General features: G+C 37.0%; 1 protein-coding gene across 1 annotated transcript; it reads right to left on the minus strand.

The window, feature by feature from the left end:
• Positions 1-8,187: 8,187 nt before the first annotated feature.
• Positions 8,188-16,615, minus strand: LOC102702409 (flowering time control protein FPA). The gene is made up of 5 exons (XM_040527616.1): positions 16,437-16,615; positions 15,922-16,338; positions 12,374-13,590; positions 9,954-11,404; positions 8,188-9,311 (listed from the first exon to the last, which is right to left on the minus strand). The coding sequence occupies exons 1-4, from the start codon at positions 16,437-16,439 to the stop codon at positions 9,961-9,963; spliced, it is 3,081 nt and encodes a 1,026-aa protein (XP_040383550.1). The 5' UTR covers positions 16,440-16,615; the 3' UTR covers positions 8,188-9,311; positions 9,954-9,960.
• Between the last annotated feature and the right edge of the window lie 1,480 nt (positions 16,616-18,095).

The raw sequence follows: 18,095 nt of genomic DNA on the forward strand, positions 1-18,095 counted from the left end.
TCTCCTGCTGCTCAGCTTGACTGCCTTGGACTAATCACACCAATACACCACCAGGCCATGCAATCGGACGGTGATTGATCAACAAACCTGGCTAATCACAGCCGCCCATTATATCAGTTCAGTCAGTCTCAGGCAGGCAGTCAGAGTGGCACATTGCCCCAAATGTTCAGCTCAAGCTTTAACTTTTTTTTCCCCTTCTTTTTACTGTTACTAGTTGGAGGAGTGGTAGCCTAGTAGTATGAGTTTTTTTATGTATCTTTACTTTTTTTTTTTGTTTGTTTGTTTCAGTTCAACAGCTTAAGGCACAGGAAGGAGACAAATGGCAACAGAAGTGGCTTAAAAGTTGCAGAAGATATGGACAGTGTGTGCACAGCAATACAGGCATTCAAGTGAAGTGGTTGGATTAGTTGCAACCATTTTACAAGTATATGAAATTGTGTATTGTAAAAAGATTATAGTAAAAGCCAAGTTAAATTGGGACAGAGGATTATAGAGAAATATTGTGAAATGGTGATATATTTATCATGTATTTCACCATCCTCTAGGTGCTAGTCCCTTTTAAGCCCAACTCCTTCACATATAGCATCCTTACAGCTCATCTAAATTTGGTCATCCATATCTTTATTTAGATGATCATCTAAATTAGTTTCATCCTTCATATCTCTTTGTACTCCACTAGATCATTTATATATAACATCATCTCTATCTCTTTGGAGGATGGAGAGAGATCATTTAAATATGAAGATTCTCTCTTCAAATATGGATGACATATAAAAATAGATAATAGGTTGGAGTTTAATTTGTATTATTCATCCTTTATGAAAGAAATATATGAGCTGTTGGGGATGCTCTAAAGGTGATAGGAACTTATGAGCAGTAGTTAGGTTTTAGTTTGGAAATTACCATTATAGGCAGGCATGGGTATGTGTCTGAATTTTCAAGAGGTTCTTTCAAGCTTTCCCTGAATTTGCTGAAAGAGTTTAGATAAGAGTTGTTGAAGCTAACCCCAGTGAAAACGATGTTACCACGTTTATGTTGGGTTCTATGTTAAACAAGTATGCCTTTTGGCATGCTTTAAGTAAATGCTCACCAGTACAAAACTGATCAAATTCAGTGTTCAGTGTTCTCTATGGCAATTTGGTGACTTTTGCTTTGTAAGCAATTTAAATTAATTTAATCCGTTAATATAAAGTATTTTAAGACTTCTTTATCCACAAATATAAGGGATTTTACACTACTACTTTCCCAATCCTTCTAACCATGACATTTACTGCTTACTGGAAATTCACAATTATTAGGTGTGATTTATCCCAATCAAGAGAAATTCCATAGATATCAAAAAAATTTAGAGCGCATGGATATTATAGAATTTTTCATAAAAAAATATAACTTTTCTAAAATTTCCACGAATTTCCTCTAGACTGAATATATGCTTTTACATGTCTCTCCATAATCTTCTTCCCCAATTCAACTTGGCTTTTACTAGGCAACTTAACATAACCTACTATGGCCGCGTTCGGCCGATGGTTGGTTAACCAGCATGAAAAACACAGTGTATGATTAGTTAATTGTTAATTATAAAAAATTAAAAAAATAGATTAGTCTGAATTTTAAAAACAACTTTTCTATATAAAATTTTTGAAAAACTCACCGTTTAGTAATTTGGGATACGCACGTGCGAAGATTAGAAGGAGGAAAACGAGCGGGGCCTATATTTGTCGACATTCTACCTACTACTAGAAAAGTTAAATTAGCATGGTTTGCTACTTTAGCCGTGTATTGAACCGGAAAGTTGAAATTTGATTGAGGAATTAAGCTGACTGAAAGCACGGTTTTTCCAAGCAAATTTGGCTCTCTCTCTCTCTCTCTCTGAGCGGCAGGTACCTTGCTAGTAAATTAATCGCACTTGCTCTTATAATTAATCACAAGGGAGACATATATTAGAAGAATGGTTTATCAAGTAGGGCCTGGGCGTCTCCCGTAAGATTGACTTTGTTTTGCATATAATCTATTAACCAATTTACATAATTTAATTTTGAATTTCGTGAAAACACAAAAACCCACCAACCATACCCTACTTGCGTGGAAGCAAGTCCGAGATCACAAATTGGCTTAACAATTAGCCCCAATAATTCCATTGATTTTTCTTCTAGAGTAGGCATGCCTCTAGAACGCCTTCTTAAAAATTCCAAAAGAACACAAAACATAATCTTATTTTTTTTAAAAAAAATCCTTTATCATGTGGGTAATTAAGCATCTTTGACATGGCGTCGGAGTTGTATATACTCCATCCGTAATAAAATTTAATTATTTTTAAACTCTTTTGGAGATTAGATTAAGGAACAGGCTGGAAATACCAAAAATGCCAGATGCAAACATACAATGAGGTGAAATGCGGTTGACAGCCACGAGGCAGTCGGTAAGGGTATAATGGATATAAACACTAAAACAACTACAAATGACTACTCCCTCGGTTTCTATGTTTGACTTTTTTAGTGTTTGATTATTTGTCTTATTTAAAAATTATAAAAATATTATTTATTTTGCTTGTGACTTATTTTATTATAAAAAAACTTAAACAAGACTTGTCATTTTTTATTTATACTAAATTTTTTAAATAAGACGAATGGTTAAACATTGTAACTAAAAAAGTCAAACATTTTATATTATTAAATAGAGGTAGTATATTTTAGAATAAAGTTGGTTTCAAAATCGGACGGAGTATATATTTTCTAAGTCTATATTAAACTATTTTCGTACATGGTATAAGAGTCGTGGTTGCACAATTTTCACTCAAATCCCCCTCACATGTGTAAAACTCTATATTGGGATTTGCATAGCAATCATGCAATTAAAGGTCAAAAAAAGGTGAATGGCACATTGCATGGTGGATCCAATGTCATTGTCCTTGATGATTGCCCATCCATCGTGCATGTTTTGCGACGTTGAGATGCATTGTCTGAGGCCTACAAGGAAACAAAAGTAACCTAAGACGACAGATTGCATGCAGAAAATATTGCATATTGTGACGATGAGAAAAGGCCTACACACAAACTAGCTAAGAATATCTTCTTTGTAGATAGCAGAGAACTTTGTTGATGCTGATTTTGGTGCACCAGCAGTGGTGATTCTGTTAAATAGAAAAAACAGACAAAATAGTTCCATCTGTAGCATGATATATCCTGTGCTGTATAGTCTGTTATACAAATGAAAATGTTTTTAATAAGTATACACTAATTTTTTTTTGCTTATAAGACAAAATAAATTTTTAACCTTAAATTTAAAGTTGATTTTGGGTTTTTTTCATCGTAGTATATTTTTAGTTTTAGCTTTTAGATCGTTAAGAATATAAATAAATTTTTATTCACAAATTATTTGTTTGTTTGTAAATATGTTATTTTTTCTTCGTTAAAAAACATGTTTAAGCAAGCATTTGTTAACGTAGAGGTACATGGAGCTATATATGTGTGGTTGATGTCTTCCATAATATAATTCTAAAGGCCCGTGCCTTTTGAACTTATCCACCGGACTGTTTTCATAAAATTCTTATAAATAATATTATTTATTAAAAAACCTCTTCTAATAAATTATTTCGACCCGATGTTCTAATAAGCTGTCGGATTTATAGCATCTTTTTTCTTTGAAAATAAGTATATAAACCATCAACTTTGTTTTCTCTACCTAAAGCCCGATTGAGACTCTTGAGATTGAAAGATTATCCAGTGTTTCTACATCTGTTTGAGGATATAAATAAATGATTTAACTACTACAGAGTTAAATATTTATTCTAAAAAAATTCAGATGATAAAATTTTTTAAATAAAAATGCCATTCAAAAGCTTATAAATCGTGTCCGTAAAAATCCAAAATTCTACCACGAAAATAAGAGATTATTTATTTGGAGGGACTAATTCATAAGTCCCTCCACTTTAGTTCATTTTATTTCCTAAAATACCAAAGACTAAAAGAGACTAAAACTATCTAGGTTCATAAATTACTAGAGGAGGTACTAAGAGCAAGTATAATAGCAGGCTATAGACTGGCTATATACTTATGTGGAGGAGAGAGGAGATAAGAGAGTGTAAGCAGGCTGTAAGCTTGTAGCCAGCTTGTGCACAGGAAAAAAACTCTGTGAGAGTGACATGTGGGCCATGCATTAATGATAAGAGCTAACTAGTATATGGGTAAGCTAAGAGAAGGCTATAAAAAATCTTATAGTCAGCTTGTTGGCTATATTATTAGCCTTGCTCTAAAAGGAACTAAAGGCCTATAACACATACTCTACTACTCTAGACTATGCGTGGGTACTACGTACTATTGAGTAGGTTATTTAATGAGATTTTAGATCCTTTTAGTCTCTCCAAACAAACATGATAGTACTAAAATAAACTTATATTTTAGTCTGAGAACTAAATTTTAGTACTGGTACTTATAAAAACAAACCTAACAGGTCCTTAAAAATGCGACCGTACCAGCAGTAATCGGGCAAATTATCCGTACACAAGCACCATTTGTTTAATATCCCCTTTAGCGATTAGGCTGTTAACCTAACTTTTTCGTTCTTGTTTATATTTATAAGTCAAAATTTAAATTTTTAACCTTAAATTTAGAATAAGTTTTATTTTTTCATCATACTTTATTTTTCAGTATCCTTTTAAATCACTAAGAACACATATATAAAGTTTTTATTCACAAATTATTTTTAATTTTTAAATATGTTGTTTGGCACACTCCCTATGGTCCTCTTTAGATCTTTCAAAATGACAAAAGTTTTGTCATTTTGAAGCAATATTTGGTAAAATGGATCTAAACATTAGGATAAGAAAACGATAACTTTGCATTTGGCATTTGGCAGACTAGACTAGCAAATTTCCTCCAAAAGTGCACAGGAACATGAACCACCTCTCACTTTAAAAAAAAATGGTAACTTTTGCATGTCTCTAAACACTAACTTAAAAAATACAATGCCAAAACTTTTATCACCAAAACTTTTGCTATTTGTTATTTGCCATTCCAAATGCCTCTAAACAGGACATATATATCAATCTAACTACTTTTGCTGAATCGCTGTATTTCAGATATTGCAAACTTTTCTGTTGCAACCAGAAGAGAAGTACTCTAGCATGCGCCTTCATAATCATTCCAGTACTAGCTCAGCAAGCATGCGCCTTCATAAACATTCGTTGGGAGACCTCTCACACTCATAGTGAGTGAGATGCGGCCGTACTAATTGATGATTTGCTTGAATATTACATCAAGCACTAATGGATCACCAAAGTACTACTCCAGTGTACTACAGTAGCTGGTAGTACTAGATCAACTTTTGTTTGTATAATGGCGCTGGACAGAAAAGAGGCCTAGACCCTGTTGTTTCTCTCTAACTTTTTTTTAAAGTCACGCTCACGTCAAATGTTTGGATACTAATTATAAATATTAAATATAGACTATTAATAAAACTCATCTCATACTTTGGACTATTTCGGGAGACGAATCTATTGAGTCTAATTAGTCCATAATTAGCGAATGTGATGCTACAGTAAACATTTGCTAATCGTGGATTAATTAGGCTTAAAAATTTTGTCTAATGAAATAGCATTTATTTATGCAATTAGTTTTGTTATCGGTCTATAGAAGGGGGATAAGTTAACTTATGCCGGCGCGGAAAACGTAGTAGTAGATTAGTACATAATTAATTAATTATTAATTATTAAAGAAATATAAAATAGATTAATATGATTTTTTAGAACAACTTTCCTATAGAAAACTTTTGCAAAATATACACCGTTTAGCAAAATATGCACCGTTTAGCAGTTTGGAAAGCATGCGTAAAAAAAACGAGGAACACTGGTTAACTTACCATGGCAGCCGAATGCAGCCTAATTAACGTTCAAACATCTAATGTAACAAGGGACTAAAAAAGTCCCTAGATCCAAACACCACTTAAGTTGTTGACTCCTATCGATTTCCTTCTTTGTAAGAGAAAAATGAAATCATGTTTTTACGAATGAAAATTAATTCACAGATAAAACTTTTATATACATAGATCGACTAAAAAGCAAAAGCGCTAAAATAAAGCACAATAAAAAAATTACAAAATCACGTCCAGAGTCAAGTTTAAAATTTAAATTTTAGATTATAAACAATTAAACAATTGCAACGGTTAGACAATGGAAGCCTTGATTGATGGTCATTAGTTTATTTTCTCTAAAATAAGACTACACCATAACCTAGAAAATCACCACTTCACAGGATGCGATGCATTTTTGATTTCCAGATAAATAAGATAGTGGTCATGAATTGAAGCAAGGCAATGAGAGTTTTTGTAAGTAACAATATAAGGAGTTTCCTAAAACATAAACAAACAATGGGCACTCCCTGCCTTATTTTACAAAAGCCACTAATTATTTCAATATTTACGACATAACGCTGTGAATAAAATTTAGAAACATGACAAGGACATGGTAAATATCGTAATATTTGCTCCCATAATATCTTGAGTGGTCGTTTGGGGTTTCTGATCTCTAGATCCCTCAACATTAAATACATGTTTCACCTATGATCATATCAACAGAACTTTAAAAATTACACTTAAATATATAAGTCACACCCATTGAAGGTGTTTCCGTTGGACACACTCAATAAGCATGTGTCTGCTGTATACATTACATTATGTATAAGAGGGGAGCTAGAAAATTAGTTTGCCGGTGTTATTAGTGTCAGAGTACATGTTTAATTTTTAGTTCATCTTTGTTGCGTAAACTATTTGACAATAGATTTCACGGGAGGTCATTGGATCACATAACCCCTGATAAAATCATGTAGCTATGCCCCTTGATTTCGTAGATACACATAAAAAATATCAAAATATCGCATAAAACTTTATGTTGTTGCAGTGTTCATGGCCACCCAAAACTAATGGGGGTAATTGTTTCGTTTTTATGAAACAAGTCAAATGATATATTTATAAATAAAAAGTAATTTGTAAATAAAACTTTTATATATATATTCTTAGCCATCTAAAAACTACGATAAAAAAAACTTATAAGCATAAGTAGAAGTGAAATGATGGAGCTAAATAACATGTACATGTGCATTCAGCCATTTGCAAGATCCATGGACCATGGCTGAAAAGGAAAAGGCAAAGCAAAAGGCGCAAAAAAGAGGGAGAGGGGTTGCAATTGCAATGTTTGGGATCACCAATTTGGCCATGCAATGGCACACCACCACCACCATCATCATCACAACCTACACGCCGCATGATGCTGCCGTTCCATCGCGGTTTCCCGCATGCACGCACGCACGCAGGGTGACATGCTATCTGCCCATATGCCCAGGCGTCGACCTATTGACGTGTCCCTGATTTTTAATATGAGTGGCCAACTTACGTAATTTTTTTCTGATGATCACAAATATAATGTTCAATATTATAACGGATCAAAAGTAAATTTTGTATGTGTTAATAAATAATAATTTTCTTTTATATATGTAATATATATAAGCTTAATCTGGTATATATTTTTAGTCACAAGACCATTCTCTAGATCGGGCTCTGAAAGCAACCAAGCAATACCACACCTGCCCTCCCTGCTTATGAATCATCAGATACTATTTATATTTAAGCTTTAACCATGCGTCTTTTTCCCCAAAGTGTTTTATAAGTAATTTAGAAGATACCATGTATCAAAGTGTGTTGCATAAGCATTAAGCCTTCACTTATTGCAGTATAACTATTTTAAAATTATTATTGCTTAAAGTTAAACCGGTTACTTCCTCCGTCCCAAAATAATATCGTCTTTGTCCTTTCATGTTTATTCCAAAATATTTTTTAAAAAAAAATCATTATATTGAAGTAGACAACAAATACATTAAAAGTAGATAAAGTAGGAAACCGTTGTATTGAGATTTAATGAAGCGCAGGGTATTATAGGTTTTCCTTTGTTGCTATTGTATTGCTATGGGTTAATTGTAGGACCGGTTATTGTGGAACTAATGGAGTAATCAATACTGATAAGCATTATACTTATATCGTCGTATGAAATTCCTAGTTTCAAACGGTCTAACTTCATCGGCACAACTTGTACAAGTAATCTTCTCGTTGATGTGGTGTGTACTCGTTGTATCTTTGTTTAGGGTTTTGTATAGTATTTCAAGGATGAAAAAATGTCCTCCATGATTTTATATTCCTACGAGAATCTTACATCCAGAACTTATGTCTTGCTGCTAGGTTCAAACACATCCTCCCAACGCCCAAAAGAAAGAAAGAAAAAAACAGGTAACAATAGCCTGAATCACCCGTACGAATTTGCCTTGCTTTCAGCAAACAAAGCAAAATTAAATAAATCTTAAAGCACTGAAGGCCATCATTGGGTTGAGACCAGGAATATTTAGGGGGAGAAAAAGAACAGCTGCTGCAATGCTGTTCCATGGAACTCTGAACTCTGATACTACCACTGAACACTTTTAACAAGCTAAAGTTTGCAGTAACAGCAAATATATGCCATGCACTTTAGCAGACAGACCATACATGGCAGAGACCACAGAGATAAAGCTGCTGTGGTGTGCACTGAAAGTAGTGAAAGAATTTACAGCACACAGGTTATAAAGCTCAGACCCCTGCATCATGGGAAACCCCCTTAATACATCGTTAAGCATCTCAGGGAGGATTCCTTGTTCCATATCAAAAGACTGTTTCAGTACAGCAAACACAGTAGAATGTCATTTCCCTCTTCTTGCACTTCAAATCTTACCTGGAGGAGGATATCTTTTTGGATGCTCTGATCACACTTTAGTTCATAAACAGCCCATAAATTTGATGGTTTATTCACCCAAGAGATAAAATACTCATAATCAACCATCAAGCATACAAGGAACACAGGAAGCATGGTCTGAATTCTGATTCTTATAATCTGATTGAAAATTTGGACCCTTTGGGAAGCTGAAGATTCTGGGAGAAGCAATAGTTGCCAGAAGCTACTCAAACAAGGCCAAAATGAACTTTAGAGAGCTGACACATCAGAGCAATGCACAGGTGATCTATGGGTGCAAAAAAGGAAAGGGAAATAGTATTCAAGGCTCCATGTATTAACATAAAAATACAAAGAAAGGATAAACGGTGCAACACAAGATAGAGGTTACGACCTAGGAGTGAGCTTCAAAATTAAACTGTGAAACAGCAGAACCTATGTTAACAGAACATCAGAATAAATCTGGATGCCCAACAGCAGTTTCAGATTTTCAGGCTATTCAGTACCAAAGGCTAGAATAAGGAGAAATATCGCCATATGATACTTGCAGGCAGGAAGTTTCCATGACCTGTCATCATAGGTAATGGAATGGTTGTGAGTGGCGATTGCAGCAAACAGAATTAGCTCTCATTTTGTTACTCATGATAATAAATACTGAAAATGAAGAGCAAGTTCAGAATATGGCATCTGAAAATCTCATTACATTAAGCATCTTTGAGCACAAATAATGCCTTGAAAACCTCTTAGTTTAAAATTAGGCACGCTACATATATATCACTAAAGATGTGCTGCTTTTGCCAGAATTAGTCTCACACACTCCTTCTTTAACAAATAGTTTTTCCCTTAAAGTTGATTTGTTAATAGCAGACAGGTTTGCAAATAAAATTCTACCTAAGGTGACAAAAGTACAGCTGTTGTGTAAAGACAAGCAATGGGAATAAAAAAGATAATGTAAAAGTGATGGAATGTAAAAATGACAAACAATATCCATGATGTTTGGTTATCACATAAAAGTTTGGAAAAATGATGACCAAATGAGTAATACAAGGTACTAAGAGTTTCTACTAAACAATATACAAACCATTTAAGCAATTAAACTGATGGAATGTGCTAGCATAGACAATTTGGTTCAAAATTCAAATAGGGCATTCATTATATTCTTAGTGTAAATGGTACAGAAACTAAAACAGATCTTTGGGTAAATAATTACCTCACATCTACTTCTGGCCAGGTTTAGATTGCTGCTGTATCTGTTGAAGTAGGGTTGCTGCCAACTGCAATGTTGCTTGAAGGCGCTTTTGAGGGTCTCCATTATGGTCTTCCTGAACAGACAATTGCTGGCTAGTCTGCTGTCCAGCAGAAAGCGAAGGTTGTGCTTGTAGGGCACTTGATGTGTGCTGCCTAAGGGGTGGAGGACCTTCAGGAAGAGGAGGGACGAACGATCTCAAAGGCATAGAAGAATGAGCTGGGTTTCCCGGAGGATGCATAGGGGGTAAAGGCAAAGGGTTGTGAGAAGGCATAGGAGCATTTGATGTAAGCATAATGGACGGATTTGGTGGTACTGAACCTTGAACTGGTGGTGCATGGACCTGTAATTGTGATGCAGATGGTTGAACAGGTGAAAATGAGTTTTGGACAGGGATAGAACTTGAGCTGTTTGGCACCATTGAAGCATGTCCATATGGATTCTGTACAAATCCTGACTGTTTATTTAGGCTGTCCACAGGCACTTTTCCTTGTTGGTTTTGTTGTGCAAGAAGAGTGGCCAATTGTGCAAGTTGCTCTGGTGGAAGAGATACTGGGAGGGTTGGAGATTGTTGAGGTCTAACTACCTGCTGTGATGCAGGTTGCATGGGATGGAAGGACATGTTTGATGCCTCACCTGCAGATGGTGTATACCCTGATGTACTAGAGGCAAATGAGTATGCCTCTGGTGTCCTATGAGATGATGTATGTGGGATCGCACTCTGAGCCAAAGAATTCAAATTTCCAGAACCTGGACTTGGATTGTTCATGTTGTTGGACCATCTTGAGGGCAACACATCTGGGGGTTGCTGCTGCTTGTCTTGTGTTATCTCCCTGTGGGAGTCAGGTGGAGGCCTTTGTTGAGCTAATTCAGAGCCCAGATATGAAGGAGCATTTCCAAACTTGTAAGGCAGAACCGAATGTGCACTTGCTGGATTATAGCTTCCAGGTGACGATCCACGATAATCTGAACCCTGAGGAAGTGACCTGCTATCTGGTGGGTTGAGTCTTCTCAATGCATCTAGATTCTCATGAGCACGGACATCAAGGTTCAAGTGACTAGGAAGGTACGGGGGAGCTTTCTCAAATGCTTCTGGTTTGCGATTTGGTGAGATAGCTTCTGTATCTGACTGCTCAAACTTCAGAATGACTCCAGAGATGCTGACTTTACCTGGCACCCTCAGTACTTGTTCAGAGAAGTCTGAAGGTGGAACAAGAAATAAGCTGCTCCTTTCTCCAAGTTTACAAACTGCTGCACGCTGCTTATCACCAAGGTAATTCATGAACTCATTATAGGCTGCCATGTCAGCATCATTTTCTGGAACAAAAAACACCACCCAGCTGCTGGCAGCTTGGTAATAGTGCTTAGCAAGCATCTCCAGGCTTGTCCTAGCAGTGCAGTCCAAAATTTCAGGCCTGAAAAGTATGAAATCAACAGCCGTTTAAGACTGAAAGTTGAACTAGAGATACTCAAATCCAGAATGATAAAACATAACATGAAAACCAAAGGCTTCTCTCATCAGGTACAACCAAAAGCATGCAGCCTAGATGGAAATTAATCAACTAGATGGATTACATGAAAAGAACACAACACCTAAGATATTTTATCATGTACTTCCTATATTTTTTTTATATGACGCCATTGACTTTATGTTTACATTTAACCATTCGTTTTATTCAAAAAAAATTGTATAATTATTAATTATTTTGTTATAATTTGATTTATTATTATGGAAATTTTAAGAATGACTTATAATTTTGTATATTTCGATAAAATTTTTGGATAAGACAAATGGTCAAACGTAAACATAAAAGTCAACGGCGTCATATAAAAAAAATATGAAGAGAGTATTGTGTACTACCTCCGTCCCAAAATGTAAGCATTTCTAGAACTATTCACAATACTACTTCTCTCATCAATAATTTCACATTCAAAATTCTTCCCATTTTATCCCCACTCATCCATTTCTCATTTATTAAGGGGCATCATAGTTTTTTTTTTTCTTCTCAGCCTTAACATCTGCTAAACAACTTAGAAATGATTACATTTTGGGACGGAGGTAGTAGTTTAGACGATAAAGGCAAATGTCTGTATTTATTACGATTATGAGTAGAGGCAATGGTGAAGTGATACCCAAATCAAGAACTATGTGAACAAAACATAGATATGGAAGCCTTCTTTCTCATCAGGTGCAAACAAAAGCATGCAGTCAAGATACAAATTGCTCACCAAGGTAAATTAGATGTAAAATGCAAATATTAATCTTTCCTATGATTATACAGCTGCAACCATGATTACAATAAGCAGAACCAATGTTATAGATATGTTGAATAATGTACAGGGAAAGAACAAGAAAATACAGTGAAAGAAGAACCCAGACTTACAGCATGAAGTTAAGAACCTTCCCAACAGGGAAGCATCGAGCTCGGCAAATTGGTGTACCTCCCTTTGCTATTGTACCATCCCATTTCCATTCTTCCTTGAGAAGGGGTTCATGGTATTCAGGAGTTGGCTTTTCCACTTCTACATGCCTAGGGAAACTGTCCTGTGAATGATATGGTATATGTCTATCTACAAGAGGAGTTGGATTCCTCAAAGGATCAATGTGATTTCTAACATGCATAGGAGCAAGTTCATAGGCTCTGGGGTGTGTGTCATCTTCTGGCATACCATAGAGGGGCCTCCTTGGGTACCCGGAGCCAACCTTTCCTCGATCAAATTCAGAGAAAGGGTATTCAGGAAGTTCAGAGTCATGTGCTTCACCAGTCCTCAGCTTCTTTGAAAATGGGTACGGATTATCCCTAGCATTCCAAGAATCATCCAACGGTAAGGCTCCCTGGGATCGCTCGAACGGAATGTTGTACCATGGTGCATCATGTCTAACAGCAGGGCTACGTCTATGCTGCTCATATGGGTCATCAGACATCCTTCTTTCTGGACCCAACCCTCTTGTCTTATAAGGTTCAAAATGGGATCTATGATCAGGCTCTACTCCAGGTTCATATTGCAAATAATCATTCCTGTTGAAACCCACATCATCAGGATCCCTAGAAAGTCTCTTAGATCCAAAATGGGGTGATGGCATGTACATATCTTTTGGAGGACTATCAAAAGGCCTAGCCCTGGGGAAAGCTTCAAAATCATGCTCCCTGAATACAGATCTAACACTAGGGTTTAAATGTGGGGAATATGGGGCATCTAAGGAACCTTTTCCAAATTCTGCCGAAACACCATCGCTGCGAGAAAAGCAAATGCTAACTCGTGGGTTATTGAAAAGATTTCCCTGAAGTGCTTCCTTTGCCCTGCATGCTGCTGCAATAGTAGTGTATTGAACAAATGCATAAGTACGGCCTGGGAATGTAGTTATCTTGACAACCTCGCCAAAAGGCAAAAAGGCTTCCCAGAGGGTTGCCTCATCAACCTTTAGACCAACAGGAAAACCTATCCATAATACTTCACTAGGTTCTGTTGCCCTGCTTCTTTTGGATTTATCAGTTGATTTTTCAGGACTTGATTGATGATTTCTTCTATGTTCAGTCAAACGTCTTTGATCAGCATGTTGTGAATATCTGTCATCCATAGAGCTACTTGAACCTTTATCCTGTAAATTCAAATATTTCAGGTCTAGAGTAGCAAATGAATTATGATGAACATAAATACCATAAGTACTTATGCTCATACTGCTATTCAATTGACAAGGTCTATCCCCGCAAAAAAAAAATGATAAGGTCTATGACATAATAGTGGTTCGCTCAACCTATGTCCATGCTGCATCTGATCAATTCACCCTACCAGATGCAGTTTAAAACAGAATATATGAATGATAAAATCATCAGTCAAACAACTATACAAAACCACAATCACAGCCTGTTGTTTCAAACATGGAATAAGGCCACAAAGGAAGAGCACAGATCAACTCTATCAAGTACTAGATCATTTTTTTATCATAAAATCTTGTGGACAAACATTTGGTGCTTCTGCTGTCATGGTTCTGTGAATATCATCTGTAATAATATCATATTTGTTCTCAAATTCTATATCATGAACAAGACTCCTGTTATGGCATCTTTCTGTCATCTTGAATACCAGGTTTTTAACTGGGAATTTGGTATGAATACCGATGATGAGATTTGGTGAGATATAGTTCCATCATCTGACATGAACCTTTGGCTCATGTATTAATGTACTAACATAATGACGTATGGTGCATCAAACTTTATGAAGGTAGAGCTATTTACAACATATAAGCCAGTTCAACACTGTTGCTGCATTGACTAAGATATAGTTCTATCATCTGACATGAATCTTTGGCTCAGTTTTAGCATCAAGGTGGGATGGTGTATTACTATATCAAATTTCATGCAAATGGTGCTATTTACAACAACATATTCATCTACCCAAGAAGGTTGACTGATAATCTGTGATCAGTTCCAAAATTGTCTCATGTATTATGTGAATTCAAGGCACAAACCTTGATGAGACAAATAGACATGCATTAACAGGCCACAAAGCACTAGTAAGAAATCCTGCTTTTAACAAGTTTTAGCATGTATCAGGACATAAAGGGTGCAAAAGGTGGAGATTGATCTTTTAGATTAAGTCATGTGCAAGTGTCAACATCACCGTAGTCTTCCAGATCAAACTAAACATTAAGCATTTCAATCAAAGTTGCTGAAAAAGTGCTGTTATTTTCTGTCAATTAATAGACTGCCTCGGGATTCAAATGAGACTATTCTGGTTGCACACATGTTAGTATGTACCATGACATAAAGGGTGAGAAAGGTGAAGATTGATCTGTTCGATTAAGTCATGTGCAAGTAGCAACACTTCAACATAGTCCTTCAGACCAAACTAAACATTGAGCATTTCAATCACATTTGCTAAACTAGTGCTGTTATTTTTCTTTCAATTGAAAGAATGCCTCAGGATTCAAATGAGACTACTCTGGTTGCACAATAATATAATGCAAAAGCTCTTGTGAGTGCCTTCGGTAAGTTATGGAAACCAAGTCCTGTACCGGTCAAGTACACCATAGCATTGTGCTTGTAATACACGTTCTCTATTTAACCAAGGAGAGGTTATATCTTCTCAACAGCAGAATTTGAGTTCCATCTCAAACTTAACCATAAGCTGCAGAAGATGAGAAAGGGTGCTGACTAACCCAAAAAAATTAATGGCCAAGATTATTGAATGATCTTGATGTTTTGGAATCGTCAAAGGCCCTCGCTGATGTTTCATAAGCTGTTTGTAATGTGTGCAAAACTGAATATTCAGAGAGTTCCTTATGCAATACATTTCACCCAACTTTTTTGTGACTATCAATGTCAGGCCACAGCAATGTTCTGCATTAGATCTTCTAAAAACCCTATTTTGGAGTTTTGATCAGTGTTATGGAAGTTAAAAACTCATAGATTCAGACTTGAGACATCGCTACAGTTGTGCTTATCACAATCAGTTAATTTGAATCTCTGATTGAGTTCCAGAATTTTACTAGTTCCCAGTGGGATGACCAGGGAAAACATGTAACAATAGTCCTAAACATGTCCAATCTGAGATGCACTCTTGCCCTGTATAGAACACTTAAGGGTTTCTGATGAACAAACATGGCAGGAATTAAACCAAAGGTCCGACAAGTCTCTTTGTATAGAAGACTCATAGGATAAAGATTGAGGTTATGTGTTATCCAAGCGTGCAGGAGAACTTATAGTTCATCGATTGGCATATTAGGATGATCCTGTATCTGTCTGACTTTTTCTTACTATTAGCAAACATCCATATCAATTTTAAGCATTGTTGATACTCTGTTGTTCTGAAACATAGTTGTTCTTATTTTGGATTTCATGTTTTCACACATGAAAAGATTGGCATAACTCACTAGTGTGGATACTGATAATTTTGAGAATATGAACAATTCGACAAGAGCACGGCAAACCGTGGCAAAGGCGGGAGGACGATCAACACTAACCCCCTTGGAAAATTCGATCCTAATGGGCGCTCCGCGGAGCTGGATCCCCTGCAGCTCCCGCACCGCCGCGATGGCGTCCTCCACCCGCGCGAAGGTGACGAACGCGAAATTCCTGCCGGGGTCGCGCGAGATGCCCTCCACGTCGCCGCAGCGGAGGAAGAGCTCCGACAGGTCGGACGCGGTGACGCCGGGGCCCAGACTGCCCACCCACAGGTGCCGCGACGGCGGCGCCACGCCCCACCCGGAGGAGCGCCGAGCCTGCGGCCGCTGCGGCGGGTCCTCGCGGGCGGCGGAGAGACGGGACGGGCCGTCGCCCCTCCCGCCGCCGAACCTCCCCCTCCCGCCTCCGCCTCCGCCTCCCCCGCGGCCTCGGCCTCTCCCCATCTGCAAAGAAAACGAACCGCGATTTCGTCAGGGCAACCCGCATTTCCCGTCAACAAAGAGCGACCACGAGTACGAGAGGCGCGTGGGAGGGAGGGAACCATGTGCTTCGCTGCGGCGGCGGCGGCGGCGGCGGCGATTGGTGGGTTAGGGTTTCGCCTCCGGGGAGATGGATTGGGATGGTGGCCGAACCGAACGGTCTCTCTCTCTGCAGTTTATTCTTTTCTTGCTTTTTTTTCCCTTTATTTACTAGTTAAATATTCGTGCATAGTTAGCTTAAAGCATAAATTTCATTTTCAGTATATCAATAATAAATAAGTTTTATAAATCCTAAATAAAACGTGTAACAAAAAATAACATATTATCGACGATCAGTGTCGGCAATATATATGAGGCGGCTAGTGAGGCACAAAGATTAATGATTAGGATGAACACACGCGGTTAGCTAGGTTTAGACTCTCGGTATACAAGATAATATCGTACTTTTGCTTGACGATTATTTTGATTGTGTATAGATCACATAGAAAATAGCCGATCTAAATGTGACGTGCCCCTATGAGGGGGTGTCCTTGTTCCCCTTACAGATATAGGGCCTGTTTGGGGAGCTTCTCTCAGCTGCACCTTTTCTCCCAGAAGCTGCTTCTGCCAGAAGTTGCCCCAAATGGCCCACAACTTCTGAGAATCTATAGTTATAAATTCTAGAAAATGAACTAAGAATCCAGAATCTGGAGAAGCTGGGTTTAGGAGCTTTTCCAGATTCTCAGAAGCTGGATACCAAGCAGCTACTTCTCAGAATCTAAAGCTCCCTTAAACAGGCTCATAGTAGAGTACTAATCTAATAAGACTAGAATCTATCCTATGGATACGGTTGGGCCCAGTGCATGAGGCATGCAGTCTGGATATTACCAAACTTCTAACTGATCCAGTACCTATACGATTGTTTTCCCTATTCGGTAACCCCTGCCTAGAAGTGGTAATGGGCCAAGATCCTTGGCTTCTTTCACAATGCTATTTAATTCTTAAAAATTTTTAGCTTAAAACTCTATACAATTTTATTTTCAACCCATTTTAAACTTAACCCTTAAATTTTGTAGGCAAAATGGTTAGGTCCATTACCACCCCTACTCTATATGTACCTGTATAGTCTACGGATACCCTAGTACAGGTATTCTACACTAGTAATTAAATAATTAGGGCAGCACTCCCTCCATTTGAAAATATGTTGTGTACTTTACTTCGTTAGGACACGGATTTAACTAAAGATTGCACTATTAATATATTACTTATGTAATATAGAGTTATAATCATAAGAAAACAATTTCATATATGGATCTAATAATATCAATTTTATGTAAAAAGCTATAGTACTCTATAGTCAAACCTTATTGTAAAAAAATAAAATTCGTCATATATTATGAAATGGAGGGAGTATTAATGGGTAGGACTTGTTTGAGATTATAAGTTGATCATGTGCACTGTAATGTCAAATCCTATAGCACCATGAGTGGGACCATGGTTAAAAAAAGTAAAAGCTTCCTCTTCACATGTAAGAACATTCGTAGTGGAAGGCATATGAACTTAGTAGTCTCAAGTGCCACATAGAGACTGAGACCATTCATCCAAAAAAATCTTTCTATAATATGAGTGGTTTTAGTTGTAGCTTCAGATGCATATCGCAGCCATTGATATGTTTCATTTAAGCCCCTGTGTTTTGTCTTAATTTGCATCAAGTCCAAAATTTTGTATTAGCCCTCTCAAAT

Source organism: Oryza brachyantha, chromosome 9 (genome assembly GCF_000231095.2).
Source record: "Oryza brachyantha chromosome 9, ObraRS2, whole genome shotgun sequence".
Taxonomy (NCBI): domain Eukaryota; kingdom Viridiplantae; phylum Streptophyta; class Magnoliopsida; order Poales; family Poaceae; genus Oryza; species Oryza brachyantha.

Coding starts and splice junctions, on each gene's coding strand:
- LOC102702409 (XM_040527616.1), bottom strand. Junction 13,591..15,921: donor GTCCTCCCGCCTTTGCCACG/GTTTGCCGTGCT, acceptor TTGAATTTACAG/GATAAAGGTTCAAGTAGCTC. Junction 11,405..12,373: donor AAGGTTCTTAACTTCATGCT/GTAAGTCTGGGT, acceptor CATACTTTTCAG/GCCTGAAATTTTGGACTGCA.